The sequence below is a fragment of the Tenrec ecaudatus genome, chromosome 16 (assembly GCF_050624435.1).
Source record: "Tenrec ecaudatus isolate mTenEca1 chromosome 16, mTenEca1.hap1, whole genome shotgun sequence".
Lineage (NCBI taxonomy): Eukaryota > Metazoa > Chordata > Mammalia > Afrosoricida > Tenrecidae > Tenrec > Tenrec ecaudatus.
The window spans coordinates 107,045,997-107,067,757 of record NC_134545.1 but is presented as its reverse complement, the minus strand read 5'-3'; the positions used below and the strand labels follow the sequence as shown (position 1 = coordinate 107,067,757).

General features: G+C 46.7%; 1 protein-coding gene across 3 annotated transcripts in view; it reads right to left on the bottom strand.

Annotated features, from left to right (window-relative positions):
• ZRANB1 (zinc finger RANBP2-type containing 1) overlaps positions 1 to 20,364 on the bottom strand; it is a 48,448-nt gene extending 28,084 nt beyond the window's left edge. The window contains exons 1-2 of one of the 3 annotated variants that reach the window (XM_075533950.1): positions 20,027 to 20,364; positions 1,610 to 2,460 (exon numbers count right to left, since the gene is read on the bottom strand). In XM_075533950.1, coding sequence (XP_075390065.1) covers positions 1,610 to 2,423 — 814 coding nt within the window. In that variant the 5' untranslated portion in view covers positions 2,424 to 2,460; positions 20,027 to 20,364. Of the gene's footprint in view, positions 1 to 1,609; positions 2,461 to 20,026 lie in introns of those variants that run through there. The other 2 variants (XM_075533949.1, XM_075533951.1) reach the window with 2 other exon arrangements.
• Between the last annotated feature and the right edge of the window lie 1,397 nt (positions 20,365 to 21,761).

Below are 21,761 nucleotides of genomic sequence, written 5' to 3'. Positions count from 1 at the left end.
AGTTCTTACCCTGGATTCACTGACCTGGGGCGGGAGTTGGGAGTGGGAAGGATTAACCCAATTCCTAAAGGATTCTTAGACCTCCCAAAAGTAGTTAGTAATTATTGCAATGAAGTCCAAATCATTTCTATCTGTTAAACTCTGCACTAACATACAACCTTGCCCTAAAAATATAGTTACCCTACTGCCCTTATGCACAAAGAAGCACATAGTAACTAAGATCACCCAGACGGGCACATATTATATGAACTATATGAAATACACAGAATACGTACAGCTGCCAGGCGTTGGGGTCCAGAGGAACCAGGGACTGAGTGGATATGGAATCTCTTCTGGGGGAGAGGATGTTTGAGGCTACACAACAGCTGCTCAACACCGTGAATAAGCTAGATGTCCATGATTTTTGTTGTTGTAATGGGGAAGACGCAGTGGGCTTGCAAGGGACAGGCGAGTGGGAGGAGAGCACCCCTCCTCAGGATGGAAGGAAAGGCACCACAGTTCCTGGGGCAGGCTATGCAGGGATGGCCCTGAGTTCCTAAGGGCTCAGTGGCTGGGGCACACTCCACCAGGGCAAAATGAAAACAAAATGAGGCAGACCCCGAAATCTGCTCTTAGGACCTACAGGTTCACACCACTACAGATTGTGAATTTCAGACTACCCGTTGCCAAAGTTCCTATACCCAGGGAAATAAATTAGCGAGGGGAGGGGGAAAGACCACAACACATGTTTAAGGCTTTATCTATCGTCCCAAACAAAAGTGAAGCCCAAATAATTGAAATACTAAAACTAAAATACCTATCTCCTCCAAACTGTGAGCACGCGCACACACACACACACACACACCCCTTGAAGCCCTGCTTTTGCAACTGACATCACACATCAATCGCTCGCAGTAGGCTCCTGAAGGAGCAAGCCCTGTTCTTGTAGGGGGGGGGGGGGGCTGCCCCTTCCTTGGGCTTAGCTTGCAGCTGAGACCAATAGTCAGCAACAGTTCCTTAGGAAAACGCCATCTACACACAAGGCCAGCTTTGAATGATGGAGCCAGCTGTCTACAGGAGATGGGTTTCATCATACATAAAGTCTGTAAAGGTTAACTCTACCTGACGTTCGTGTTAAATGAACACCAGTAATCTCAAGGTCACTATTCTGTGTGTTCAACTTCTCGGAGGCACACATTTTTGTGATATTTTTAACATCTGACTAAAGCTTCCATCATCACAAGATGTTCACACTGTTGACAAACACTGGGCGGCAGCTGGCGCGCCGCCGTCACATCTTGTTACAGTAAACAGAGAAGCAGCTTTAAATTCCAGGTGTATGTTCTATGTCTGATGTGTGTAAAAAGTAAGAAATAAAAAGTTGCTGTAACATAAAAGTCTTCCCCCAATAAGGGAGAAGCACGCATGCCATTCAGTGCAGGCAACTGAAGGTGAAGCTATGACCAGACCTGCTTGCCTGGCAAGCTTGCTGGGGAGCAAAGGTGCTGGGGGCAAGCCTAGAAAATCACCTGCGGCCAGAGCTAAGTCACACTTATCTGGCTTAGAGTTTTTTAAACCGGCTTTTTAAAAACATGCTCCCACTCAAGAAATGCAGAAAACAGAAACTTACCCACACATGCATTGAGGAATAGCCAATCGGTCTTTTTCATCCTGTTTTTAATTTGCTTTAGCTTTTTGAAGTCCACTTCAAGTTCCTCCTGGCTGCCGACAGCACCGGCCAATTCAATTCTCTGAAAATCCATTTTGAGGTCGGAGTCCCGTTTCATGGTGGGGGGAGATCTCCTCTGGCTATTCCCGCTACTGCAGCTTCCCCGCCACCTCGCCCTGTCCTGTTCGTTGATTATTGACGACGCCTCGTCCGTCTCGGCCAACTCTATTGCTTCAATGTTATTAGGTCTGGGATGATCACAAACAACACATTTTTTCGCCTTGGCCCAGTTCTCGTACGTGCAAATAGAACAAGTCCAGTGCTGGGTCCTTGTGTTCAATTTGTTTCTGTCATTGTACTCCTCACAAGGGTCCACAGAAAAAGCTACTGGCCTCGAGCCAGACCCTGAGGACTGAGGGGATTCTGTTGGGCTCCTGGTCCGGCGCTGGGATAAGCACTGGGTGCATCTGATTGCTCTCGGCCAGTTCAAGTATGTGCACATGTGGCACGACCATTTGTTCGCATTTTCCACGCTGTAGGAGGCTTTAACCCTTGGCCTTGCACTAGAGTCTGGGCATATCAGAGGACTACTTCCTCCTTCCGTGCTAGAAGGATCCCAATCTCTACCAACGTCACTTGAACCACTTTTAAAGGGATCTTCGGTAATAATTGTTCCACTAGGTCTTTGGGCACGACACATGGTACACTTGATTGCAGATGGCCAGTTTTCATACGTACAGTATTCACAAGCCCACTTCATTCCACGTTCTGACATTGTGCCCGTCTTGAAGCCAGTTATGTCAGGTGGGAAGCTATAAACAATTAGGAAACAGTTATTAAAGCAATCACCACAAGATTCCACCACTGAAATATGTATGCCAAGAGGCATGCTCATCAACTTATAAAACACCTCTCTCAAATGAGACATGTGAAAATACATCGTACATTATCCTAATTTTTTTTGTATCCATAGAGACAGAGTATTAGTTTCCAAGGAAAATGTTAGATGTGGAGTTATAATAAAATAGTGCTTGGGGGGGAGGGGGTTCAAAGGAGGTAGGAGGTCTGTGCTGCCAGCCCTGAGAGGGAGAGAAATTTTGAAAGGAGGAACACTACTCATGGAAATGCTGAATGCGCATCAGAATACCACCATCAGAATACCATCAACAGGATCAGGGATCAAAAGATCCAAACAAACAACTATATGGATGCGAAAGCTGAGGGTTGGAGTGGAGACCCAAAGCCCATCTGCAGACAATTGGACATCCCCCCACGGAAGGGTCACAAGGAAGGGACGATTCTACCAGAGTGTAGTATAGCACTGATGAAACACACACATCATTCCTCTAGTCCCTGAATGCTTCCTTCCCCCCCCCCCCACCATGACCCAGTTCATGCTTACAAACCTGGCTAGACTGGAGAACACACATTGGTACAGACAAGAGTGCTCGACACATGGAATTCAAGACAGATAAACCCCTCAGGAACAGGGTGGGAGTAGTGAGATCATTAGAGTAGGGGCATGGTCAGGGAGGGGGACAGGGAGAAAGGTTGGATATATAGCCCCCTAACCCAATGAGGATGAGTAACAGAAATGTGGGTGAAGGGAGAAAACAGACAGTGTAAGAAATGAAATAATAACAATATCTAATTAATCAAAGACTCAAGAGGGTAGGAGGTGGGGATGGAGGGGGAAAAAAGAGGAGCTTATTATACAAGGGCTCAAATGATGATAGTAACATAAGTACAAATATGCTTGATACAAGTGATGTAAGGAATAAGAACTGTAAGAACTCCGTTAAAATGATTTTTTTAATTTAGAAAATAAAATACTACCATCAACTTAGAAAAGGAACTGGTACTTGGAAGACTTGTAAAGGGAAGGGAAATAACACGAAGCCAAATAATGCCTTAAACCTATAAGCAGTCTGATTATGAACAGATTATTGTACTAGCCAGGTCTGACACTGTAACATTTGATTCCGAGTCAAGTCCATCAACCAAAAGCAGTGTGGACATTACAGTTATCCACCTTTCGGAATGAGCACAGGAGCAGAGATGGTGGGAGTGGCTTTCCCAGGACAAGGAATGAACAGGTCTTGGTCGTCCATGATTTTAATTCATGTTTCCCAAGGAATTTTTTAAATCCACCACCCCCCAAACATTGTAAAACAGAAAGTTGCTTAATATTCTGTATCTTTAAACTGCAATGCAGTCAAGAACATTAAAATAAATGTGTATGTCACCTGCACTTGCGGAAGCATTGAATGGACAGAACTTGGCTAAATAAAGTTAACTACCGATGACTTCATCTCACACACTTTGGACATATATATTGTCACGGAGAGCAACCCCTGGAGAAGGGCAGCGGAAAGAGGAAGGTCCTCAACAAGATGCACTGGCACCGTGGCTCCAACCACGGGCTCAGGCAGAGGGACAATCGTGAGGCCGGCGCAGGACCATGCAGTGTTTCATTCTGCCGTGCACATTGCTAGGGGTCAGAGCGGACTCAATGGGACCTAACAACAACAGCAATCACTCCAATACAATTCCGGACATTCACAGAGCAATTCCAGTCCAAAATATTGGTCCCTAAGACTCTGCAGTGGATTTATAGTGGATTTATTCAGCACGTTAATGAGAATTATTGAAAGTTTTATAACTGAAGCAATTCATACAGCAAATTCATTAATGATCCTTTTAAAAGCTTCCCATTAGACATTGCTCACAAAGGCCAAATACTCCATGTTTTAAATCCCTTTTCAGTTCAAATTCATCTCATCCTACCTTTGACCAGGAGAGAGACATAGCCCTGCACCTTATCACCGAGGCTGCACCCTCCCTCCCTTTCAGTGGCCTGTCCGGGGCATGGAACGCTAGCTCCTTCCTTCAAGAAGTACACTTGCCCTGTTCACCAAGTCCTAGCCCTATTTTCGGTGTGAACAAAAGCCACTATAAGAAAGGTTACTTAATAGCTAAAATTAAACTCACACTTACTGAAGTTTTAATGTCTACCTTGTACATGGCTAGAATTAAAGTATGGTTTGTAAATCAGGCCAAAGATGAGCTCAGTCTGCTGGCTAGCTGCGACTCCCACTTCCTCAGGTGCTACTGCAGGGGGTTGGGAGGGGGTTCTGGCTGCCTGAAAAGGTGCCACAACTGAATTTCACTAGGAGCCTACAACTTCAACCCAAAAGCTGTTGCTGGAATCAAGTCTCCATTTTCATCCTATGCATTTCTTTTAATAATGGGTCATCCTATGAATTTTATTATTTATTATTATTTAAACAGCAATAAAATTAGTAAACTGATTGGGTTATCCATCAAATTAGACATGGGAAGGACTTTTTTTATTCGAAATAAAAGTTTAGATGTATGTATACATGCACTACTATTACCAGTGATATGAAATTGAGGCGCTACGACAATTCCTTCCAGAATCACTTAAGGAGGTAAAGGAGTATAAATAACCAGAGTTCATAAGTAGAAGCAGCAAAAAAAACATGCTTATATTTAGCTTTGCAATAGTTTTCTCCGCCCGCAATTATTGTTGCTTTTTTCCCTCTAACCTAGGTAACCTACACCTCTTTTGCTTGGGTGGTTTGTTTGAGGGGGTGGTGGTTTTGGCTGTTTGGGGATTTTTTTTTTGCTTGGACTCTGAAGTGTGGTTTTGCACTCACTCGTTACCCACAATCTGACAGCAACGCAGTGTGTGAAAGGAAGGAAACTGACATCACACACAAGCCCTCAAAACGAACAATTGAGATTTAATGGTCATTTTCATATTCATTAGGCAGTTTTTCCCTTTAACTTCTTCCTGAAACATAAATTTATGACTTGCTCGAGCTACTGGAAATTTAAATGAGCAAATAGAAATGTATCATGACAATAAGAAAATTGTCATAATGAACCTACCTATACGTAAGGATGCTTTAAGTCATAGGTAATATTTCAAGACTTAAAGTAGTCACTTTTTAAGATATGACAAAATAATAACAATTTATAAATTATTAAGGGTTTATGAGGGAGCCAGGAGCCGGGAGGGAGTGGGGAAAATGAGGAGCTGATACCAAGGGCTCAAGTAGAAAGAAAATACTTTGAAAACAATGATGGCAATATATGTACAAATGTGCTTGACACATGAATGTATGTATGGATTGTGAGGAGTTGTACGAGTCACCAATAAAGTGATATATACATATACATATAAAGAAAATCTGTATCATGAAGCAAGAACAAAACCAAGTTCAAGAGTTATTAGACAAGGCTGTACAGCAAGCATCCTCAAACTACAGTCCGCGGACCACATGTGGCCTGCCAGGGACATTTATCCGGCCCAGCAGATGTTGTTGCTCCATTTTTTTACTTCAAAATAAGATCTGTGCAGTGTGCACAGGAATTTGTTCATAGTTTTAAAAAAAAACTATAGTCCAGCCCTCCCATGGGTCTGAGGGACAGTGAATTGGCCCCCTGCTTTAAAAAGTTTGAGGACCCCTGCTGTACAGTAGCCACTCGGTGGAGAACAGGGCTTTGTGGGAATACTGTGCTTTAGTTAACGGAGTGCTAAAATGCATTGGAGAGGATTATCTGAGAGAACCGTTTATACCTGTGGTAATCAGTAAATGGAATGGAAAAATACAAATAATCATCAGCTCAATGATGTACTTTTGCATTATTAAGATTAAATTAACACTGAGCACAATTTTTCTCCCAGGTATCAAAACATCCCACAAAGGATATGAAATTATTTTTAATAGCAACCAGCTCTAAGAGTTACTGTGTCACAGTACAGTAAAATTGTTACCATATATTATTTTAAGTAAACGTGGACTCAGATCCCAAATTACATTTAACCTGCATGTCTAATTTGGCAAACAACTATTTAAAAACAGCTTTCTACTAAGAGGAACAGACACTACTTATTCACTCACTCACTCACTCACTCACTCCTTGGTTCAGATCAATGCCAGGTAAGCTGCCATTCTTGGATCAGTGTCCACGAAGTCATTTATGTATCACATTCTGCCTGAAAACCATATAATGTCACCAAGTACATTAGCCACTTTCCAATCCATACAGAGGGCAAGAAGAAAAGTGATCCAAAGGGATGCAGAAATTATCAAGCAAAATAACTTACACAAGTAAAATTTTGCTGAAGATAATTCAAAAACAATCACAGTAATACATCAATTTATAAGCACTCAACAAATATCTTAGGGGAAGATAGATGAAGTTAACTTTTTTTAAAGGCTATTTCAAGCATGTTGATTTTTCAAATTCTGTTAAATTACTACAAGGTAGGGATGAATTAAAGTATTTGTCAATAAAGTAAAAGTACCACCGATGTACAAAGCAAACCCCACACAGCCATTTCCTCTTTCTTCATCAGAATAGTCCTCCAGTACTGTCTTCCTCCGAACTATCAACAGGGAAAACCAGTGGTCTTAAGAAAAGATCCTGAAGATTAATGATAAAACAAAGCCTGCAACTCCATATGAGATCTCATTTCAGGGCTGATCAAATCCTGCCTTAACACCCTCACACACACACCCCCATCACCACAAATTCCCACCTGACCTTCCGATTTCCAGGAATAAGACCCTTCAAAACCTCACACTCAGCATAGAAACCCAGAGTCCCTAATTCAGCCTTCTCCACAGATTCTTCCTGATGGGTTCCTTTCTGCCCCGTTCCCTCTGCCACCAACCCCTTCTTAGTTCAGCTCAGAACAACTGTAACAGCCTCCTAAGCTTCTTCCTTTTCAAATCCATCTAGCTCACTGTTGCCAAAATAATCCCCACAGTAACAACTTTCTGAAGCTTTTGTGCAACAGGATAAACTCTCAACACATACACATTCCACCTGTGCAAATACTTAATCCCCACCCCATACCCTGAGCCCTATAGAGTTCTTTCTAACTCATAGCAACCCTATATAGGGTTTTCGAGGATATAAATCTCGCACACCCTCAAATTCCTGCATCTACTCCTCCTCCCAGTGACACACAAGCCGGCTCTCCCTAGCTACATGAGAGCCTGGCCCTTTAAGGCTCTGTTGAAGGGACTTTCTGGAGTGCAACGAAAGACGACACCATAACCAAAGTAAGCAAAACCTGCGTCTTATGACACCAAGCCTTGAGTAAATAACATGAAAGATAGGAGAGCCCCAAGGATGAATGAGGTTAAATTTCCTACCAAAGGACAGAGCTGGTTTTCAAAAGACAAATGTGGTCCTACTTCCACAGGGCTTTTGGGACTGAGACAGCCATGTGATATACCTCTGAAATTGTTTCTCAGAATATAAGCAAAAAACATCTTATCCTACCCCGTAACACATCATGTACCTACAAAGTTACATAACTATCCCAGTGATAACTAAACTGTTTGACAGCAAACCATGACCTCTGCTGTAGTCCATTTCCATGCCCATTAAGTAGGCATATGTGATCTAAGTCAATAGAATGTATAAAATCATTAGCACTTTTGCCTCTGCTGGTCTGACAGTCTCACTGCCTGTGCTTCCTCCATCTTTGCTGCCTGCTTTACTCTTCCCAGACTTAGGAGCCAAGCGCCCCAAGATTCAGTTTGGGATTCTCTCGACTAGCAATTAACTCCCTGAGGGACCTCCTTCAATCTCAGGGCTTTAAATACCACCTACAGGCCGAAAATGCCAAATTTATATCTCCAGACTGAATACTATGTGTCCCTCAACACCTAATTGCTTACCTGACATCTCTATTTGACTATTTAATAGACATGCCACACTTAAGTAACAAACTGAATTCCTGGTTTGCCCACCCCAGCCAGCCACTGCTCAGGAGAAACGAAGGCAGCCGCCTGCTCTCTCAGAAGCCCACCAGGGCAGTGCTACTCTAACCTACAGGGCCGCTGAGTCAGAATCAACTCGATGCCAGTGAGCACCAGCATGCTTCACCACCCTTAGTCTTCACCACCACAGTGGATGGCAACTCGGCCCTCCAGTTCACAGGCCAAGAAAGCCTTGGCATCATGCCCCCTCTCTTGTGCTTATACCCGAATCCAACCCCCCTCATACCTGTAGAATATATCTAGGTCCTGCCCAACACCGGTTAGGCACCCCAGCCCCACATCGCCATCAATCACAATCCCCCAGGGTAGCAGCACTTCCTAATGCTCTCCCTGCTCTGCCACCCAGTTGTCCTCAACACTGCAGCCAGGGTGGCTCTTTTGAAAGCTGACTTGTCACTCTTCCACTGCATCCCCACCACCCCTACACAGCTTTGTTCAAATGCTACCTTCTCCATTTCACCTTCCCTTACCACCCACTTAAAGCTGCAGGGCCAGCCCTGAATACCAATTCCCAGCTTTCCTCCCCAGCACTTAACAGCTACTGTATGCAGTGCTTTCAAGCGATCTCTCTCTCTCTCTCTCTCTCTCTCTCTCTCTCTCTCTCTCTCTCTCTCTCTCTCTCTGGCTGGAGCCAAGCAGCATGGGGCCAGGATGGTAACTTTTCCTTACTCATTTACTCAGGAAAGATGAGGGGGCTTCAAAAAGTTCATGGAAAAATACAATTAAAAGATAATGGAATTTTTTCCAAAACTTTTTTAATCATTTTATTAGGGGCTCATATAACTCTTATCATACATACATACATACATCAATTGTGTAAAGCACATTTGTACATTCATTGCTCTCATCATTCTCAAAACATTTGCTCTCCACTAGCCCCTGGCATCAGCTCATTTTTTCCCTTCCCTCCCCGCTCCGCTCCTCCTTCCCTCATGAGCCCTTGATAATTTATAAATTATTGTTTTGTCATATCTTACACTGTCCGACATCTCCCTCCACCCACTTTTCTGTGGTCTGCCCCCCAGGGAGGAGGTTATATGTAAATCCTTGTAATCGGTTCCCCCTTTCCACCCCACCCTCCCTCCACTCTCACCACTGGTCCTGAAGGGATCATCCGTCCTGGATTCTCTGTGTTTCCAGTTTTCCAAGAACTTTTAAAAGTCACTTCCTATGTACTGATGCCTATCATGGGGTCACCATGAGTCAGAATGGACTTGACAGCAGCAACAGCCATGTGATGCAGCAGCTAGCACGATACTGGTGAATACTGGTGGTGGTAAAGCTCTTTCAGGGATTTAATTTATTCACAGGGCTAGAATAGGTTTTTCAAAAGGCAAGAAAACTTACAAAGGTCTAAAGTCCATTTGGAGATTAAAGCCCTCTATCAACATCTGAATTCTGAGTCGTTAGATTGTAAGCATCGTTCAGCACTAAGCCTTGTAGTCACCAGATAAACACAAAGGTGGGTAAGAAACAATCTGAAAAATGACACCCCTCAAGTGAGCAAGTGAAAGACTTGCCACAAACTGATACAATGTTTTTGATCACCTTCACTCTCCCTAGCAAATACTCCAAGGTGCTCAGACCTGCTTTGAGCCTCAGATCAGCTTGCTCACAGTCGCTTGTGTCAGAGTTGATTTAAGGTTAGGTTATGGCTTAAATTGTGTCCCTCCCCAAAACAAGGGTCAGCCTAACTACTGTCTCAGTCAGTGAAGAAACAGGATTATGGTAAAGTGTATCTTGAGTCAATCTCTCACAAAATATAAAAGGAGATGAAGCAAGACCCAAGCCACATGGTCATCACTTAAGAACCAGGAAACCAGCAGAGGATCAAGGGGCCCTCCACCAGAGCCTTCTCCTGCGGGCAGCACCCTGAATTCAGACTCTGACTCCTGAGAAAACACGGACTGCTTCTTTAAAGTCACCCCACGTGGTATTTAGGTGACAGAAGCCCTAGAGAAGGAAGCCAGGCCCCAAAAGAGAGCACTGAGTGTCTGGATGATGTGCGCAGGCACGGGGAGCGAGGCGAGGGTAAGAGAGTGGAGGCAGATCCTGATGCCAGTTTCACCCCCGCGCCTCACTTTCTAACTCGGTGGCCTTCATCAAAGCCTCCTGTCACTTCCCCCTCTAGAAAACAATACCTGCCAGGTTACCAGGCTTCTTTCTGTAAGTGGCGATGTGAGGCACTTGGCACCCTCTCCAAGGGCAGCCCCCACTGTCAGGAACTAAAATGGGAAGTCACAGTGAAGTAACTAAGGCGTGTTGTTGCTTCTCCTAAATGAAGGCAGGGCAGGGCTCTAGGAATGTGACATGTACAGCCAGAAGTTTTAAATGCACCTGTGGTTCATGATGACTGGCCAAGCAACAAAAGGTCATGCTCACCAATACTTCACCTTCATACTAGGGGCCCCAAGATTATTGGTAACTGCTTGCCTCTTTTCCTCCCAGCTCTCAAGTGGCTGATTCTACTAGAGACTGGGCTGAACGAGGTGCGTCGACAGCCCTCACTCGGCAAGGCAGGCCTGTGGCTCAGTCACCCCACAGAAAGGAAAGAAAGTACCAAAGCCTGTCATCAGTACCAAATCCATCTAAAACTGTATAAATAATCCAGAGTTGGTAGATCTGAATAGGTGATGATGACCTGTCTCCAAAGCAGCTACTGCAGCCACTTGCTATCTGTGCCAGCTGTGGCTATGAGTCGATTCAAAACACACACGCTTCCCAGGAAGCTAAGGACAGGGGTCACAGTAAACATGAGTCACACCTGCAACGGTGACAGTGGCTCTGTTTACATAGCTGAGCCCTCATGGCAATGTCAGTGAGTGTTGGGCTCAAGCCCAACAGCAGCGTCTCCGGAAGAAGGTCAAAGGTGAAGATGCGTCCACAAACGTGGACAGCCTCCGACGTGCCGACAGTCACTATGAAACTGAGACGGTTGCCTCTGTAGCTAGCCATTCCAACCATGCCCAAATCTGTGAAACAAACCCTCAAATAAAATTTACATCTTAAAATGTCAAGATGATCTTAAGTAGGAAAACTACAGTAAGAGCTACAATGTTAATACCTATCTTCTTTTTTTTAACCTATCTTCTTTTAAACACTAACCAATAAGCAATCCACTGATTAGCATGAGAGAAAGTCTAAAACAACAGAAAACTAGCTCCAAGGGTGTGCCAAGCCGAGCACGAAGCAACCATCAGGCCCTTCCTCTTCATCTAGCTTCACCTGCTTCTACCTGTAATCCTAACCCTCCTCTGTCGAAACCCCTCAGCTCCCGGCAGTAATGAGGAGGAACCCATCTCCACCTGCCCGGCTGCTTTATGCCTCTCAAGAGACCTGGCTCACTGTCACCCACCTGAATTCCATCCCCATACAAAATGAACTTTGTGCAATAACCTATGCAATCGGCAGAGTCCACTGGGCTGTCAGAAATGTGGAGGGGGGTTCTGTAACTCAAAAAACACTGCCCTTTTTCTACAGGTTCTTGGTGGAGAAGGCAAGGCAGTAGGGGGAGTACGCCTTTCTTAGGTATGAAAATGGAGTAATTACCTCCAAGAGGACATATCAACCCAGAATTTTAAAAAGAAAACTTTTGCAGTAACAATGAGCAAGCTACCTCTCGTTCAATTTAACTTCTTCCGCCCCTCCAGACAGAGCAGCAGGATGCAGACTGCTGCCCATCACTGAGGGAGTGCGATTAGAATGTGCTATTAGGGGCTCCCTGGTCTAGAGAAGTTGAGGGTCATATATTTTTTAAACCTTTGGAGCAGTTTCAAAGAATTAACTTTATAATCAGCTTTACGGAGTGAATTAATGAACAGACGCTAAGAGGAGAATACTTGGGCTTGTTTAGAAAGCACTGTAAAAGCCTGTGGGAACACTTGAGAACACAGGTGCAGCCCATATAAGGAAGGGGATAAACCTAAGTATGAACCAGGATCCCTTCCATCCTAAACTTCCACAGAATGCAGACCATTCTCAGGGAAAAAACAAAGACCAAAACCAAAGAGATAAAAATTTACTTTTTAACTTTTTTTGGGGGGGTCTGAAGTATACAGCGAATAATTTCTTTAAAAGAAAAAGAAAATAAGCCATCCATGCTCAGTTTAGTGGGGAGTGTTCAAAGGGCTCCCAGTCGCCAGATCTGGACGCGTTTGAGCACAGTGAAGGACTGTCAGCCCCTGCAAAGGCAAACACCCGGATGCAGGTAAGCAAGCAATGTCTCTTCTTTACAGCGAAAGTCCACGTGACAACCAAAAAGAAGATGGCATTAAAAACCCACCACTTGGTGGGTAATCATCACAATAACACAGAGCCAGAAAAGAATCACCAACGGACATTCAAACTAGTGGGAAACGGTGAGGACCCACAGGTTCTGTACATCTCAGAGTATCTCTGAGCAACTTTCCAGCAAAGAGACCTGGCAGTCACCACGGTAACCAAGCACTGGAAGCTCACCTCACTCATCAGGACGACACCTGCCAGCTGCTGCTGGAAGGAGCCAGGTGGTGTCCCAACTAAGGGAGCCCTGCCCCCCCCCCCCTTCTCACACACAGGAGAATACAGTGCACTTCTTACAAGAAGGCCCCAGTCTTTCTCTCTCCCACTCACCCTGACCCCACCTCCCTCTCTCACCAACACAGAGGCACCGGGCAAATCCTTTGGACAAGCCTCTTCCTCTGAAAATCGGAGTGAAACCACATCACCTCGAGCCAAGCCTATAATTAATATCAGTATCACAGACAACTGTCACTTGGAAGTGACAACTTTAAATTCTGTCAGGAGCTTTGGGTCACTTGAACTTCTATTTCATCGACTCCTCAGAAAAATCCCTGAGGAGTGGGCCACTTTCACCTCTGTGACAGATACGGTGGCTCAGAGAGGACACAAAACAGGACAGGAATTCATTCTGGACTTTGGTGTTCTCTCACTTAGTAACAGCCTCCCATGGTTATAAGAATATCTTCCCACAAAACAAAACATGAATATTAGGTTCCCAAACCAACCAACTCAACAATAATCGACTCGAGCTACCAGACAGCATTGTCCAACAGCCAAACCCAGTGTGATGAGTCCATGCCACCTCGTAGTGACCCTTTCTTTCTCTCACACAAGGGAGAACACCCCACACATTTCCCAGGCCGCAGTAGTCTTTCTCCAGAGGCACAGCGCTGGTGGGCTCCATCCCCTAGCCCGTGGTTAGCAGCGCTTCCATGACACTCACTAGAGGGCTCCAAACCCCAGGCACTCAGAATGCAACCCAGCCTTCCTCCAAAACTTGACAAGAAACAGGCCTTCTTCCAGCCTGACGGTCTTTACTTTAGAAATCTCTTCTGCCTCGAGTGGTGACTCGCACACAGCCAAGCCTGCTGTCATGGAGATTGCTCAGCACCAGTAAATGTCACCCTCTCGGAAAGATTTCCCCAACCCCGGCAGGGCACAAACAGCTCTCTCAGCACCTCACCTACTGCATAGCCTGCAAGCACCTTTCCCAGATGACTGGCTTGTTTCTGGCCTATTCTTGGACCATCTCTCCACACTAGCAACGAGCCCGGGAGCAAACTTTGACTTGTGTGCAGCAGAATCTTGACAGCTCTGATGTTTGCTTTCTAAATGCTCATGAACGCCCAAGTGTTAATTATTAAATGCTTAACTTTAGAAACCTTTCAGCTGAATTTTCTGTAACCTACTTTCAAAAAATCCTAAACTTCAAACCACACAGTAGCTCCTAATAATTTTCTGAATGAGTTTCTATGAAAACAATACCTTCAAGTTTATTTCCACCTTTCTCCCACCTGGAAGTTAAATACTAGAACCACATCAAAGAGGGCCACACTCTCTAGTTGCCCTTCCAAGCTCCCACCCCGATTCCAATGCTGGTCCTGGGGGAAGAGGAGGAACAGGATGCCAGCTGTCCTCCATTAACCAACAGTAGTGCTGAACCAGACAGGGCTGCTGTGCCCTCAGCATGATCTGTTACTCCTGCAGGACACACCCTCCCAAGCCTGCCCGCCCCTCCTCCTCCCCCCCCCCATTTATCTAGGATTGTTTGGGTTTTTTTTTTAAGATACAGAGACAGGAGAGGGAGGGAGAGAGGGAAAGAGGGGGAGAGGGGGAGAGAGGGGGGGGAGAGGGGGGGAGAAAAGGAGGGAGGGGGAGAGAGAGGGAGGGGGAGGGGAGGGGAGGAAGGGGGAGAAAAGGAGGGAGGGGAGGGGGGAGAGGGAGGGGGAGAAAAGGAGGGAGGGGGAGAGTTTTTAAGTTTTTCGTGACCTCCTTCCAAGCTCAACCTCAGCCAATATTATTCTTATTCATTTAGTCACTTCTTTACCAAATGGGTATCTTATCACTTGAGTGAAATAGGGTTTTAACACTCAAATGTGAAAAACTTACTCTGTAAGAAATGCTTGCTATGTGACAGCTGCTTAATAATCGTTTAGTCGATGGAAAACAACTCAATATTCTACTGATATCAATAATATTTTTTAACTTAGTCAGAAATTGTCCTTAAATTGGCTATAGTTGCTGTTAAGAAACAAACTTTGGCTTTATCAGAAAATTAAGTTAACTATCCATCCTAACCTAAACAAGTAAATGATTTAGAAGTGGTAGAAGCAACCCCATGGAAATGGGTTCGCTTTGGATAAAACCCGGGGCGGGGGGGATCATCATTGTCTTCAACTGCAATCACAAGTGTACCACTGCAACGGAAATATGCAACCCTTCTCACCTGTACAAAGCAGGTAAGTTTTCACATATCCAATGAATGCTGTTTTACAATAGTTAACTTATACTTCAGAATAATTATATTGTTAAACCTGTTTAATTCCAGCAAATGCTGCTGGGACAACTGAGTATCCACATGCATAAGAATTTACCTGGGCTCCTCCTCCACCCCATGGGCAGAAAATTATCTCACAGTGATGTCAGGCCTCAGTGGAGGTGAGCCTCTAAACACATGTAAGGGATTGCACTGGTTCAAATCTTCAGGGAAGTGGCCTCTTAGACAGACACAACCCCGTAAGACAAAAGAAAACATACATCAGACATGAAAACCTACAACTAAGGTTTTATGTCTCAAGAGGCACGTAGTAAGATATTTGTAAATCATGTGCCTGGCGCTGACTTGCACCCACACATATGTAACTCTCACGATTCTGACAATAAGAACTGAAATAATGCAAGCAAAAAAGTGAGCAAAGATTTGCATTCACATTTTTTTCAGAATGGACTTACAAATGACCGATAAGCACATAACATTTTTTTAAAAATAAAGATACTCTGTATCATTATAACTAGGGAACTACAAAAAAACAACAGGCGCCACTTCACTGGGATGGCTACCATCAAAATGACAAATAATGACAAGTGTTGGTGTGGATGAAGAAAACTGAAACCCTCACACACCGCAAATGGAAATTAAAATGCAGAAAACCTGCCAAGACTCAAGATTATCCCAGGTATCAGTCACTCCACTACGTATATGCATACCCAAGCGGAAGGTGAACGTGTCTACACAAAAACCCACATACCAGTGTCCAGAACAGCACGCTTCACAATAACCAAAGAGTAGCAATCACCTAGTAATTGTCCACTCATGAAGGAAGGGATAAAAACATATGTCTATTATTCATACAAAAGGAATGAGGTACAGGTACGTGCCACAACAGGGAAGGTCTTGAAAACATGACACCAAGTCAAAGAAGCGAGACACAAAGGCCATTTATGTGCTCCTCTGTGGCCCCGTGTACATGGATGTCCAGGACTGGTAACCCCACAGAGAGCAGAGCAGTGAGTGGTTCCCAGGAGACGAGGATCTTATTGCTAAGTGGGCACAAGGTTTTTGGGGGACGAGGGTGAAGGGACTCTGAAATTAGATGGTGCTTGGGTTACAGAACTCTTTCAAAGAAGGCTGTACTTTGTGGATACGTGAAATAGCCTTCATGAAGCTATTATGGAAACAAAATAAAACTAAGTTAAGGAAAAACTGCAAAGATATTCAGCTGACCCAACAATGCCTTATCCGTTCAAATATTTATTCCATGAAGACCGCATAAAAATTTGACTTGTCAAAGGATGAAAAACAAATTGTGTTGTGTTGGGAGGGAGCGAGTAGGGTACCAATTTGTCCTGAACACATGAATTATAAAAATAAAGGGAAGAATAGAGTTTTTATTTTTTTAAGTACTAAAAAGTTCAATTCACTAAACAACAACTATCAACTTTGTTTTAATTACCTGGTCACTCCATTTTAAAACTCAAACAGATGGTTCATGTCAAACCTACACCTGCATCAAAGTATCACCTCCCTGCCAGAAAACAAGAAACCCAAACACCTAAATTACTGGTATTATTCCACAATGGTCTTTCACAAATATCAATGTCTAGTATTTCCAAAAAAGTTTATCAGCATGGACTAATGTTAATTTTAATGAAATGTCTTTGGGTAGAGCTATATCTTGCATATTTTGTACTTAGCTAAAAAGGTGTCCATAGTTAAAAGACAATAGTAGATTCTTTTCTTTTTTTTTTTTTAAGAATAGTAGTTTCTACACAAGCTGCTTTCTAAACACCACAGAGGAAAAGATGTTTTGGTGAACCGGAAAAAGGCAAGTTTCATATAGGTACAGTAAATAAACCAAGATCATTTCTGCCAAGAGACTACATATCCATAAAATATACCAAGCCCCCTACTCACACACACAACCGAACCCACACAACCCAACCAAAACATACACACCTATTTTCCAAATGCATCAGCATCCACAGAGGGACTACATAATTACACGTATTGTCCTCGGCACACAGAAACACTGTGCAGGAGCTGGCTGTGTTTTCTTCAGACAGTGAATCACACCTGTTCTGAGTCGCATCTACTTTATGATCACTGACACATGCTGCCAACACCTGAGGTTAAAGATGCAAACTGACGCGACAGGTTATATTCTCCTTCCTGGAATGCTAACTGCTACCAAGAAACAAATAAAACAGCTAGCGTGATGGTCACTGGGGCTCATCTCAAATTCAACTAACAACTGCCCCAGACTCAAAATTACGGTACTCGGTTTTGTTTAAATAATAAGGCAGAATCATTAGCAAAATGGTGCCCGCCCATCTTGAGCAGGTTGGGAACCAAGTTGGTAATAAACATAGTGACCAAATATTTTTGGTTTTTCACAGTCACAGCTTCAAATATTTTGATTCATAAACTGTCACAACCCCAGGAATCCCACTACGAGCTTCAGAGTGCAATACCCGCGATTACAGCTACCACCACAAAGGGCCAAACTTCCAGAGGCTCCACCCTCCAGAGGTCAGGCATAAAAGCCCAATTAGGCAGCAGAATAAAAGTGAGGGAAGAGCCACAGACACCCAGGCTAGCAGATGCTACAGGGAGAAACCTGACCTGCTCTGCAGAGGGACCAGAAGTCATCCAAAATGCTCCCCCAAAGACAGGTCCCAACTGAGCTGGAAGTGCAGAGTCTCCATGAGCACAGGGAGACTCCCAAACAGAAAGAAAGGCCCGGAAAAAGCTGAAGGGAGAGGCATCAGCTCAACAGCAACAAACTGTTGGGGCTCGAAGCAAAAAACCATGAAAAACGGACGATGGCCCACGGCCAGATGGTCCCAAGTACTGGAACTTTACTTTGCAAGTCTTTATGTTGTGATGTGAGGTGGAGAGAATGTTATTTTACCCAAAGAATAAGTGGAGCACATAATTTCCTAAATAAAACTTCCCCATCCCTGGACACAAGAGTTCAAAGCCAGGTACAAGAAACTACCGTGGGGAAGGAAGCATGGGAGCAGCCATGCTTGAGAGTAAAACTTGAGCCAGAGGGTAAAGTTATGATGGTCTACTTGCAAGCGCCTGTCTGTTGACGAAAGGGCACGTGCACTATGCAGGCAGTATCAGGACAGATTAGGAATATGGCTCCCAAACGGAGCACTTTACCTCAAACACTGCACCTGGACGGTGGGCTCCAAAACTATGGGAATCCTCAGATTTTGAAATGAACGTGCCATAATCCCTACGGTGTTCAGCCTGGCTCAAGGCTGTGAGCTTCAAATGGTGAGCTCATGATTTCCTCAGTGACCCAAGGCCAGCTCAAGAAGAAGCAAGTGCCCCAGGGCTTTGATCAAAGGTGGTAAAACCGCAACAGAAAACAAAATCCCTGCAGACCACTGCCCTACAACCTCTCAGCAACCCCTACTGACCCCATAGAATTGTGATGAAATTCCATTAGGAAGAAAACTGCACCTTGTGATAAGGCTCACAAATCAAGAGAGGGGCAGTGCCTCAAACGGGCTGGTAACAGCCGAACTTCGTTAAAAACAACAATAATGAAGGAGGGAGCAGCCCATTAGATTTTTTTCCCGAAAACACAGCTTCGATGACTTCCCCCTTGGCACCAGCCAAAATTCCTTATGGTTTCCCCTGGCTTATGGCTCGCTCACTGAGTCATCTGTGTGTGATCAAAACAGAGGTACCCTTGAGGTTGCACAAGTCCTTAGGAAGTCAACTGAGACAGACAGAGATGAGGGACACACACACACACACACACACACACACACACACAGAGTGAAGAAGGGAGAGCGCCCTGCCGGCACAAGAACCTCTCCTTAGGTAACATTCAATAAAGTTAAAGACTCCTCTCAGCTGGGGATCTAAAGCATTCCGGTTCTACAGCTTTTAAGGGCAATACCGGGAGGGCGGCCTTTAACCTGCAAGGTGTCAAGGGGAGTAAATGGGCTGAAAATCCACAGTAGAAAACATGTGTGTAGATCACAGATGATGGGCCGCTGCTTCCATGCTTACCCTACACTGCCTGTCCCTACTGCTGACTGCAAGTATTCATTACAGCTCTTTGTCTGGGAAATGACCCACACAAAGCCCCAGAGAAAATAACAAGATGCTGGCACTGAACAATTCTGACTGCCATCGGGAGGAGTGGACACCACCTGCCCACTACTCCCACCTCTTCCTCCCCCGACCCCAGACCAGCTCCCTCCATTGCCCGCCACCTGGATTTAACACAGAAATGGCCACAGAGCCCGCGGAGGTGGGCAGGAAGCGGCCAGGAGCCCGAAACCCAACTTTGGTGACCAGCACCAACTTGTGGCGATGGACTCCAGCGTCCGGGACGGCCTGTGGCGGAGAGGCAGGGTGCAGCGCCCGTCTCGGGCTCGGATCCGGCAGGAAGGGAAGTTGGGGCAATCCGGCGGAAGAGAGGTGGCAGGGCCAGCACCGCGTCCAGCTGCGGCTGATCATCGATCGTTGGTAAACAAGCGGGCCGCCCGCCCGCCCAGAGGCCAGGGCCTCTCCCGGCCCCAAGAAAGCCCAACATGGAAGCGCGACCCGCGGCAGACCCGGGTCCGGCGGCGACACCGCGGCCTGGGGCCCCCTTCCCTCCCGTCGCCCGCAACGCCGCCGTCGCCCCGGGGGGTGCCAGGCGGGCGGACCGGAGAGCCCGCGGCCCGAGCGCCACCGGGGACCCGGCAGGCCAGGCGCGGCCGCGAGGGCCTGCGGCGGGGCGCCCCTCCAGAGCCCGGTTACCTGGCGGCGGCGGCGGCTCCTCCTCCAGCTCCTGCTCCTCCTCCCCTCCCGACGCTCGGCGCCCGGTGGCGGTGGCGGCGGCGGCGACTCCCCGAGCCGCCCGCAGCGACTCCCCGAGCCCGGCCCCTCTCCGCCCCCCTCCGCGCCGCCGCCCGCCCCACTGCTGCCGCCTCCGCCCGCTCCCCTCAGTCAGGACATGGTCTCCGCGGGCCGCGCGCGGCTCCCGGCTGCCGGAGGCGGGGGGAGAGGGGCGGAGAGGCGGCGCGGAGGCGGCGGGGCGCCGGGGGGAGGGGGGAGAGAGGAGGGGGGGCGGCCACGGCTGCTGCGGGCTCCTAATGGCGGCGACGGAGGGGACCCGGAGCCAAATAAGCCCCGCGGCGAGCAGGACGACGTCAGGCCCGACCCCGCCGCTCGCCGCCCGGCCATTGGCCCCGCCGCACCGGCTGTGCGGCCAATGGGAGGCCGTCTCTTTCCGAGCGCCGAAGGCGGGCCGCAGGGGGTGACGTCACGCCGGCGCCCACCTGATTGTGAGGTTGCGGGTCCCGGCCCCCTGAGCCCTGGGGCTGCCTCGGGAAGGGAGCGGGGCTGTCGGACCGTTGGGGGCGGGAGGGGGTAGGCCCGGGGGGGGGGGGTCGGTGCGCCGGCAGGGGGGGGCTCGGCCCGCCGCGGAGGGGTGCGCCCCGGGAGGCGAGCCTAGCCGAACCGAGCCTCCCGGCGGCTCCCAGAACCTTCCCTCCCCAGGGTGTCCGCCGGCGCTTTATCCCCCGAACTGCTGCGCCCCTTTGCTTCTCTGCTAACCGACCGGGCCGGCTCCTAACGCCCAGCCTCGCGTCGCAAGTGAACTGCTAAGAATTCAACTCTGCCTTGTCCTGCGCAGTGTCTTGATAAGGCACTAAGTTTTACTTTTTATTTATCTGTAATGCACACCATCTGTTTTTACGTGGGTCTGCGTTCGGGTTTAGAACTGGTGGCGCGGTGGTTGCAGCGCTCGGCCGATCCTTGAAAGGGTCCCCGGTGTGAACCCACCAGGCAGTCCCCAAAACCCACTGCCGTAGTGTCGATTCTGACTCAGCGACCGGCCCATAACGGATAGGGTAGAACTGCCCCTGTGGGCTTCCAAGACTTTACAGGAGTAGAAGGTCTCACCTTCAGCTGGTAGAGCCGCGGGTTCGATTCAAACTGCTGACCTTGTGACTTGAAACCCAACGTGTAACCCACTACGCCACCAGTGGTTCTTTGGAAACCCCAGAGAGCAGTTTTAATCTGTCCTCTAGGGTTGCTACACATCAGAATCAACTTGTCCCACAACGAGTTTAGTTTTATGACCTGTGTACATCTTCTAGGGCAGCAGTTCGCAACCTGTGGGTCACCACCTTTATGGGGGTCGAATGACCCTTTCCCAGGGGTCGCTCGATTCATAATAGCAAAATTACAGTTATGAAGTAGCAATGAAAATAGTTTTATGGGGGAGCAGGGAGAGCGGGGAAAAATTGAGGAGCTGATGCCAAGGGTTTAGGTGGAGAGCGTATGTTTTGAGAATGATGAGGGCAATGAATGTACAGATGTGCTTTACACAATTGATGTATGTATGGATTGTCATAAGAGTTGTATGAGCCCCTAATAAAATGATTTTTAAAGGAAAATAATTTTATGGTTCGGGGGTCACCACAACATGAGAAACTGTATTAAAGGGTCGCAGAATTAGGAAGAGTCACCTCCTAGGATCTAGGGAGTG